The 10,342-nt window shown below is 44.1% G+C and overlaps 1 protein-coding gene across 2 annotated transcripts in view; it reads right to left on the bottom strand.

The window, feature by feature from the left end:
* WDFY4 (WDFY family member 4) overlaps nucleotides 1-10,342 on the bottom strand; it is a 270,159-nt gene that overhangs the window by 238,349 nt on the left and 21,468 nt on the right. For both annotated transcript variants that reach the window (XM_007446234.1, XM_007446235.1), the window contains exons 9-11: nucleotides 9,972-10,076; nucleotides 8,129-8,319; nucleotides 917-1,497 (exon numbers count right to left, since the gene is read on the bottom strand). In XM_007446234.1, the coding sequence (XP_007446296.1) occupies nucleotides 917-1,497; nucleotides 8,129-8,319; nucleotides 9,972-10,076 (877 nt within the window). The remainder of the gene's footprint in view (nucleotides 1-916; nucleotides 1,498-8,128; nucleotides 8,320-9,971; nucleotides 10,077-10,342) is intronic.

The raw sequence follows: 10,342 nt of genomic DNA, 5'->3' as shown, positions 1-10,342 counted from the left end.
GGGCGGGGGGGGGGGGGGGGTCGGAGATAAGACCTAGGAAGGCAAAGGCCGCCAGGCATACCAGGGAGGCTGGGCCCAGGCATCAGAGCTCCCAGGAGCAGCAAAGACGCCAAAGAAGAAAGTGAGCCTATGGGCAGCAGAGCTCTGCCCTCAGTTTCCAAGATTGGGTGAACTTCCCTGGTTCTCCTGCGACCCGACAGCATCCCCCAGCCCTGTACTGAGTTGCATTGGTTTTCTGCCAGCTCTCAGGGTGGGGGTGGGTGACGGGGAGAGGGGCTCGAAAACAAAGTTAACTTGATTTAAAGAAAAGACAGTCCTGCTTTCACCAGCAAAGCCCACTGGGGTCCCTAGGAAAAACAAAATGGAATCTAGGTGATAAAATAAGGTCTCACCTCCTCTCCTGTGCTTAGTCTAGTTTCACTTGCTCATAGGGTACTGCACACAGAGGCCCACACCACGCACCTCAGACCGGAGCTCCTAGTGCGAAACGGCTGCACGGGACACTGCAGCCCGTGGATCGTGCGCAGAAGCGCTGCATACGATACTCAATTCAAGATGGCGGCGGTGAGCTGTGTGCAGAGACGCTGCACCCAGCACTGCCATCTCCGCCCCCTCCACCTCCACTCTAGATCCCTAAACGGCAGCCCCACCCCTGGCCTGTCAGGAGAGCAAGTGAGTTGGCACCTCTCCATTCTCTGATAAAAGAAGAAAGCTTTCCTTTGCTTCTGAATTCAACTCTGTCTCGTTCTATTTGCTGGAACAACGCCGGGCTGGGACACCTACTCTGAACAATAAGTAACAATGTGACGGTTCCTCACAGCCAGTTTGTACTACGCATGCGCGGGGTGCTTACGTAGGACTCGGGAGACAGAGATACACTGATGACAGATTAGGGAAGCAGGCAGCAAAGCTCTACCTGTCCTCCAGGTCTGGCCACTGCTTGAAGTTTCCCTGCGGGTCACTGCCGGCTTCTCCCTTCTGAGCGTCCACAACCGCCTCCTGCCTCGCCCTCGGGGAGTCCTTCAGGTCCTTGCACAGGTGGAGGGTGCCTCGGGCCATGCTGTCCAGGAAGCTGAGGATCTGGAGGCAGCTCTGTATCTTGGGTGGGGGTGGGCTGGCAGAGGAAAAAGCCGCACTCATCAAATCGGCAAATGGCCTGACCTTTGTGTCCTCCCAGGAGTGCGGAGGAGCGCCCTCTTCCTCCAGGGCCCCGAAACAGCCCAGCAAGCAGAGGTCCTCTGCCAGCTTCTCAAACAGCCCGGTCCTCCTAAAGAAGTCACCGTTGACGGGGTCCAGGTACAGTGCTGCAGACACAGCACAGAGGGTGTGCAGGACCAGGTCCAGGGTCTGGCTGGGGGACACTGACCCCCAGGTCTGCAGTGGGGGCTCCCGGAGAGACCCCTCCAGGTCAGAGAGCAGGGACAGCAGCCCATTGAACCCACTGGAGACTCTGAAAGCAGCACGGCCTTTGGGGGTCTCCAGGATCCGGAGCAGAGACTGAAACCAATGAGATACAAGTGAGTGAGATGGAGGAGGCAGATCTTTAACGCTGAGCTCCCACCCATCCCTGCCAAAGCGTTCCGGGTGCTCTTCTGCGCTCCACTCCGTAGGAACAGCGAGCTACCAATGCGCGACTCTGAAACACTGGGAGGTCAGTACCATTCCTCTTACTTACTTTTAGTTTTGGGTTGTGCCTCAGTGTCTTCATTCAAATGGCTGCTCTTAAAGGCTATGCTGCTTTATAGGTTTGACTTACAGTCCTATATCTTGACTTAAATGCATCTCCCTCCACAAAGCTTTCCCTGACCCTTAGCTTGTTCTTGTCTGAGGCTGAGTACTCACACCTGTAAATCCCCAATCAAAACTCTCACCACACTGTATTGAAGCTACTTGAAAATTGTCTCAGCCTTCCCCTGCATTGAAGCCCCATGAAATCAGGCTTGCTCACTACTGTGGAACATAGCACCTACTTTATAAATATTTGCTAAACTTATGGAATGAACCATTTCCTGTATTGCAAAAGGAGACTCAGTGAAATCTATATAAAGCAACTTATTACTATTTACCTCCCGAGGCACAGATACTTCTAATAAATGAAAGATAGTCAAACAAATCTACTTAAAACCTGGTGTGAAAATATGAGGAAATTAAGGTGGAGAAGAGAAATACTAATGGAAGGAAACATATAGATATAGCATATAATATAGACCGTGTGTAGAGTTTAGGCTATTACAACACACATATGCAATCTACCTTCTACAGATTGCTGAGATTTTTACCAGACAGCCAAACTTTTAATTCCTTCTAAAATCAAATATTTACTAAGCACTTCCAATGTACTATTCATTGAGCCCTGTGCATGATATACACTAGGTATTCAATAAATGTTTCGGAAGGAAAGAAGGACTACATTTAAGAAGTTCTCATTCTGTGCTAAAGTTTCACACCTAAAAGTGAAGAATGCATGGATGATTTTAGATAAATATCAAAAGCCTCTAACTTTTGGTATTTAGTTATTTACTATTCATGAAAATTGCATGGGACTGCATCAAAGACCCAGGCTTCTTAGGCATGTTTCCCAGAGATGGGCAGTCCCTGTAGTTTTGCTCTGGAGGAAGATTTGAATTGTTTTGTCCTTTCAAATGTTTAGTGTTCAGTGACACAAGAAAGAGGATTGTCTGGGCAGGCACAACTTAAAGTCAATTTCAGGATGCTTGAAACAAGTTTCAAAGAGAAAAAATAAAAAGAAATTCCCAATTTGAGAGAGAGGGGGTGATGCTGTGTCTTAAATGCATGGTTTAGGGTGACAGTCTATAGCATAATGCATGAAAGTCCATTGACAAAGAGAAAACTGGTGGGTCAGAAAAAAGGAGGGAAGGGATTAGATTTTTAAATTCTCATATAGAGAAAGTCAAATAGAAATTCAGTAAAGTTACAGGTAGTTATGAAATATGAAGTCATGCACTTTGCGGGGCAAAGGTGATTTTCTAGCTCTATCTCTAAAATGCTGGTAACCCTAACCTAACACTGGAGTTTATCTGAAACAATATAATGTGTACTCCTAACACCCAAATTCTGTTATCTAATATTATATTCTGCTACATGAAGCCTGAGCTGCTTGGCAGGCAGTCAACCCAAGCTTGGGGTAAGAAAGCACAAAATGAGCCAGGACTAAGTAAATGTATACAGGCAAGGACTCTTTCAAAGATGGAGAGAAATGATGACCAAGGAGCTGCTTAACGTGCTCCCACGGCCCCATCAATGACATTTCAAGAAATGAAAAACAAAGATTGTAGAAACTAGGAGAATCTATAAAAGGCCAAAGGCCACGATTATGTTCAAAATGGACAAATTATCATATAGAGTGATGTAGAAAGATTCATCCTTACCAATGTGGGTCAGTTGATCTTTTCCCAGTTATAGGAGAAAATAATGCATGACTTATGGTGGTTAGATCAAAGACTACCCACCACAGCTCACGGGGTGACTGTGGGGAAATTGAATTGTCATTTTGTTCTTTAAAAGAAACAGCATTAGGGCTGTGCGCTAACGGGGGATCAAATGAGAGTGGTGGGATAGACTTCAGGGAAATGGACTTTCCAGACTGCCTGAAAGCTAGAAGCAAAAATGAAACATTAAGGACCAGGCAGTGACAACTGCTTTCCCCTCCTGGGTGAGGATATGACCTAACTACTTCTGAATTTTGCTCAAAACCCAGGAAAGTTTGATATTTGTAGCCAGGTCCTTAAAGAGAAGATTGTATATAGACTGTTAGAACAGATTCTTCAGAATAGTGACATTTGGTGAATGTAAAACCTTATGGTTTAGCAACACAGAGCTTTCTAGACGAGGCACGGCCTTTCTCTTTATAGACTGCATCACCACAGCTGCCTTCCCCAAACCCCACCCCCAACCCCAGGACACTGGGGCCAGTCCTCTGTGCCTGCCTTGTGTGAGCAACGCACTCTGCACAGAATATTATTTCTTTGATCAAATTGGAAATGAACTCTAACCTTGAAGTGCATGTGGTGGTGGTAGTTTCTTCCTGCCAACTAATAATCCACACAAAAGGCTGAACATTAACGTGTGGTACAGCATGCATTGCATTGTCTGTCTCGACCTGTCTCAATGCGACTCGTGCCATGGAAAATAAAGAAATCATCAAGACATCAGGAAATCTTAAGCTGTTAAACTGTAAACTGTCTAGATTTATGTGAGTGCTTTCAATGGCTCCTAAAACTACTATGAGGTTGTTCAAGACAAATGGAATGAATGGAGCCCTTCTGTTTGTCACATGACATGTGACAAAACAAACACCAAAAAGAGACAGTAATTAAAAAATAAAACTAATCAGATTACAAGCAATTGTCTAAGTGCTGGATGACCACTAAAACCCCCCTCTTTCCTTAAGAAACCATCTTCCAGTTGTCCGAGTTGACATCAGGTATTGCTCAGAAGGTCTCCATCATTCAAGGGATGTTGAGAGCAGATATTTTAGAAAGAAAGCAAACCAATAATGGTCCTCCTTATGATCTGTGTCTCTCAGAGGGTCTAACCTCTGTAATTCCTAGATGGTTCTTTTCTCCTCCTGTTGGGAGGGGTGGAGAAAAAAGGAATGGCTGACCTTAATTGTTGCTTTGTTTGATTTATTAAATTCAAAGTCATTATCTAAAATGGGGGTAATCTCATTAGAACTTAGACTGCTCTATTATTTCTTGGGATGGGGTTAATTTCATATTTGCAGAGTCATAAAGTAAAGAGCCCAAAATCCAATTACAAAGGCTTAATTTCATAGCAACTAAAGAGAAACATTTCTATCATAAAGGAAAATAAATACTGCACTACTTTTGAAACGATTTGTCAGGAACTGGGGACCTGGGGGGAGGGTCTCCATTACTGTCATTCAACTTTGCATGATAATGCATCACCTAGGCTTGAGAGTCTACGGAAGGGAGTAAATTTAATCAGCTGAAGTCAAAGTAATCAGGCTAGGGTTGACACATTTCAAGAAAGGTCAACGTTAAGCACATTTTCTACTCCTTAACTCAGTTACCATGTCATCCTCTCTGAGTTAGTATTCCTCAAGCTTGAATCTATAAAATGGATGTCTGCTGCAAAGCGCTAACTACGTTAGGACTAACAGGATTTATTTCACATTCTATTATTTGTTATTCCTCATAATTTTCCATGTGTCATGCTGGAAGACCGGTGAGGTAATGCGATTAAGCTCAGAGTTGAACAGCTAAATGTATATTAGCAAATCAATCTGAATTTGTGCATAACCCAATCACAGCCCCACTGGCCACGGAGAGGAAATTCATTTGCTTACATTATTCTTTAACTCGGTTATCATTTGCCAGAATTAGGTGGTGAAGTCACATGTGCCTCTGTATTGGTATGGAAGCACCACTGGATTTTGGAAGCAACTGCCTTAAGTCGCATGTTTCTGGAGGATTTTTCTCCTCCAGAGCAGCTGGCTGATTCTCAGGGAAGGGAAATGAGGGTGGCACCATGATGTGAATACACTTCAGAGATGACAAACCTTTACTGGGTGGTGGGGCAGGGAGTCCTGCCTTTGAGGTCCCCTCCCTCCATCACTTCCACCTCATCCTACATCTGACCCACTTTGCAGGCACAGTGCTTTGGGCAGAGTCCACTGTCAACTGCCAAAAAAAGGAAATCTAGCCAGAAAGAACTAATTTTACATCTTTGTTTCCCAGGGGGTTCCCAAAGTGATGTAGAACAAAGGCAGATCCCACATCAGATTCCAGCAAACGTTGGCTAGTTGCTCACATGACTCAGTGGTGGGCAAGGCTGGAACAGGCTCTGAGGCCCAATCCTTCCCCACCACCCACGGGAGCTGCAATGTGTTATCACCCTAGTCCTGGAAGAACAATGGCGGCTCTGGGCACCCTCCCAACTGCCCAGCAGTGACTTGGTACCCAGGGAGAAGACAGCACATTGAGTGCGGGGTATGGCTCTGTTAAATAAGCTTACACAGTGTTCATCCTTGATGTGCTCTGTTGATAGCATGATTCTGAAATGATAGTCAATCTGTAAAACACCATAATGGCTTTACATTGCTCATTCTAGAAATTCAATCCTATTACCCAAGGGCTGACACTCCAGGAAGGTGCTTCTGGGCTATAGAGTAAGCAAGATGAACTTTCCAGGAGCAAAGCAGAGAGCTTTTCTATAATGGACACAAAAACACTTGTGCTCTCCAAAACTTTTCTCTCCATGAATCTGTTTGACTTTCAATATGAAAATGTCAGAAATAGATACAGGGCTTCCAATTATTCACCCAACAGAAAACCAAAGTCCTAACTGCCTTGCTGTCTGCCTTCCCTGTTCCTTATTAGAATAAGGCTCATGTGAATTAAGCTGAACACAGACATATGAGAAATAATGCAACAAACAGCAAAATGAAGAGGAAAAATCACCAGATTTTTAAATCACTAGAGTCTTAGATCCAAACTCAACTTCACCATTCAGTATTAGAATCTCTCGGGGCCTATCTCTGCCCAATATCAAGATAGGACCACATGAAGCTAAGGTGCATTCCAGCTGTAAACTGTCATCAATTCTTGATGTCTCTCCCCCTTACTCTCCCGTTTACATGCTCCCCTCAATCCTGTTACTTCACATAATCATGGGACTCCAGTGTCTTTCAAAAGACCTTTAACTTTCCTTTTTTGTTTCATCACCTTCATTGATAACTATGGTCATAATGCCACTTCTGGATGGGATTCTCATGACACATTGGCCATGCCGAACTCCACAGGATTAGGTCATGAGAAGACATGAATGCAGTTGCATCAGTGCCTGACATTGGCTCTGCTGAGAAATAAAGTAGGTAAAATAAACTGAATGCCATTGTCTAACTGGTAAAATGGTTTTGTACAGAGATAGTCATGGCTAAATAAGGTTGAGGGTTTAATTTTGGAAATCAGAGCAACTTTGTATTGTATAAAATTCACCAGTGATCCAGAGTGGCATGATAATGAAACATGAGTGTGTATTGCATAGGGGGTTCTTTTGCACATAGACATGACAGGTCCCCAAGTCAGTTCCTTGGGAGATATTTGCATTTACATCTGCTCTTCTCTTAAACAGCGTAAACAAAAGAAAGGGGATTTTTTTTTTTTTTTAAGGCATAAGCTCGCAAAGACAAAAGAAATGGAAAAGCAGGAACAGCAACAAAATTGTGAGAGCTGTAAGGCTGATGATGTTTATTATCATCTTTAACTGTTTTAAGATAACTTGATGATTAATAACAATATTACAAAAACAAAAATATATGCTTCTCTTTGTTGTCCAAAGGTGACAGCCTAGTTTTACTTCTCCCCTTGTAACCACTGTTCCTGTGCCTTTGACTGCCTTTTGCTTCCTCTTCCCAGTTCAGGTGTTCCCTCCTCTGTGAGCCTTCCTCAAACATGTAAGGCAGCATTGGTCTCTCCTACTTTGCTGTTCCCGTGGCAGCCTGCCTTCAACCTCTGGGGCATTACCATGCTGCATCACCATGACTGCTTGCTTAGTATTAGCCCTAGTCTACGAGCTACCAGTTGGCAAGGGCTGAATCTCGTACAACAGTGTGTCCCGAGCACCCTGCCTCAGACCTGGTAACTGGTAGATGCTCACTAAATGCTGGGCAAGTAAACAAGGCTGCTGCTTGGCCACCACCAATTTGGGATCCACTTCCGTAGTTTACAGTGTGGCTGGGAAGTAGCTGCCCAACTAGGGGCTACATTTCCTGGCATGTCTTGCATCCAGATGAGTCCTGCCCAGAGAAACTTGGACAGAAGTTAACATGCACCAGTTTTAGGCCTGAAAAAGAACATGTGCCGTTTTCTCTGCTCTCCCTTCCTTTGTCTGATGGCTGGAAGAGATGCCCAGGTGACTGCTGTCCCTGAATGACACTCCTCCCAATCACTGATTGGACGGTGCGTAAGAAAGAAACCTCTAATGTGCCAGGCTATTGAGGATGGGGGATTTATTTGTTACAGCAGCCAGTAGTACTCTACCTGTATGATACAGTGACCAACTAAATGAATGAATGCATGGGCAAATGCCCATCACCTGCTGCATGTACATGGGAAACCCATCACAGAGGAGGACTGGACATCACCTTCAGGAGATCCAGTTTCAGCTGCAGTTCCCCTTGAGTGGATGAGCACAAAGCGCCCACAATGATGCTCATGTACTCCTCGGCGTTGATGACTGAGAGCTGCTCCAAGATGCTGAGTGAGGCTCCCCGGTAGCACTCATCATCCAGGAAGATCTTGATGAAGGGCACCATGCCGTGGTCTTTCAGGACAACTGGGGACCAGACAGAGAGTATGGGGCTAGAGCGATGGGGGCCTTGGCACCTTAGCTTCAATTACAAGGAAAGCTTTTCCTCACAATTTCCAAGTTTGTTTGGCTACATGTGTATGTGTTTTTTCCACACATTAGAAATTTTTTTCCAAAATCCATACCTACTGTTAAAATAAGAAGAGGAAGAGAGAAACTATGGAGCTGAGAATTAAGAAGAAAAATTGCTTTCTTCTCCAGTGAGAATTCTGTTTCTGAAAAAATATTTCCCCCTTTTCTGTTTTAGAGACGTAAGTAATGCAAACTTTAATTGGATATACCTCTGGCATTTATTTCCACATAATCCCCTAATCCAGGGCCAATGGCAATTCTCTCTTATCTCTGCCCAAATTCTTATTGAAAGCAAACCAGAATTTAAGAGTATGTTTAACTCGTAGGTAGTTTCTTGTGGCAAGGTGGGCGGCAGGCAGGATTTAAGAAATTTGGCTAATGGTATGTTTTTGTTTAAAAGTAATCCTAAGAATTTCTTCCCCAGGATTCATCTTTGAAGTAATCACATGTAGAATAAGAACTAGGAAGTAACTGGATCGTTCAAATGGTATGACATGGATTTGAGCTGGTCAACTCCATAAGGCAGGATTTCCCCAATTATGGGCCAGGTACCCCTTACATGGAAATCACCTTGGAAGCCTGTTTACAAGTAGATTACTAGGCTCTACCTCGACCTGATAATTAGATCTCTGGGAGGGAGCTTAGGAATATGCACCTCCCTATTAACCAGAACCTCCAGGGAATCTCTTATGGTCTAACATTAGAGATGCTCTACCATAATGAAATAATCATTCACATTTGGTATAGTTGACCTGTGAGGGCCTCAGATAAAGATGCACCAAATCACCAAACCCACTGATGTCACTTTGCTGATGCATCTGCTTCATAGTATAATATACATGCATTTATATTTTAGGCACATATTTTTTAAGTTGAGAGCCACATGATCTTAGGAAGCTAAACTTTTTTTGAATGGATGAAGCTACTAAATCCATCATGGGCTGAAAGCACATCAAATTATGTCTCTTAAAAATGACAAGCTTTTGGGCTTCCCTGGTGGCGCAGTGGTTGAGAGTCCGCCTGCCAATGCAAGAGACAAGGGTTCGTGCCCCGGTCTGGGAAGATCCCGCATGCCATGGAGAGGCTAGGCCCATGAGCCATGGCCACTGAGCCTGCGCGTCCGGACCCTGTGCTCCGCAACGGGAGAGGCCACAACAGTGAGAGGCCCGTGTACCAAAAAGAAAAAAAATGATGAGCTTTCTCTGCCTGTATTTTACAATTTGAATCTTTTTAAAAAAGTATCTGTAGTCAGTGCAGCAGTATATTAAAAGATTTTACTTGAGGGAGATGGGGTTTCTGTGGTCTCATAAATTTAAGATAACTCTTTGATTCCCAACCTTATTTAGCAACCTAAACCGTAAAAAGTGTCAACTGATGTGTCTACCAATTTACTGTTGATCACTGAACATCAACCAATGAATGGACATCAGCCACAGCCATAGTATTTGTTATCCCTTGGATATAGCCTTTGAACAATGACATAAATCACCAGGAAATAGTTAATGTTTTCCCAACCAGTGACAAGGTGAATTTGATACCATCCTTACCTGCATTCCGAACTGATCCTTTCAGAAGCGTGACCACAGTTCTCAGCATCACACAAGTCAGTTCTCTTTCTATATCCTGAACTCCAGGATTGGACTCTTTGTTTCCTGCCATATTTAAGAAGCAATGAAGAAACATTTTTAAGTACATGTGATATGGCCCCAAATCTCCAATTCCATTAGTTTCCTATCCTCTTAAAGAAAGATGAATATCATGCTTCCATTATAAAGGAGTGTGCATCCCAATTTGTAAGATGTGACCTTACAACCCTTACATCAGAGGTTCTCCAACTTGAGTGCATCAAAATCCCCTGGAAGGGCCTCCCTGGTGGTTCCCTCTTGCGTCTCCCTCCCTCCCACCCTCCCTAAAGTGA

The sequence above is a fragment of the Lipotes vexillifer genome, unplaced genomic scaffold (genome assembly GCF_000442215.2).
Source record: "Lipotes vexillifer unplaced genomic scaffold, Lipotes_vexillifer_v1.1 scaffold1143, whole genome shotgun sequence".
Classification (NCBI taxonomy): Eukaryota; Metazoa; Chordata; class Mammalia; order Artiodactyla; family Lipotidae; genus Lipotes; species Lipotes vexillifer.
The sequence above is the reverse complement of the archived record's forward strand: the minus strand, read 5'-3'. Positions and strand labels throughout refer to the sequence as shown.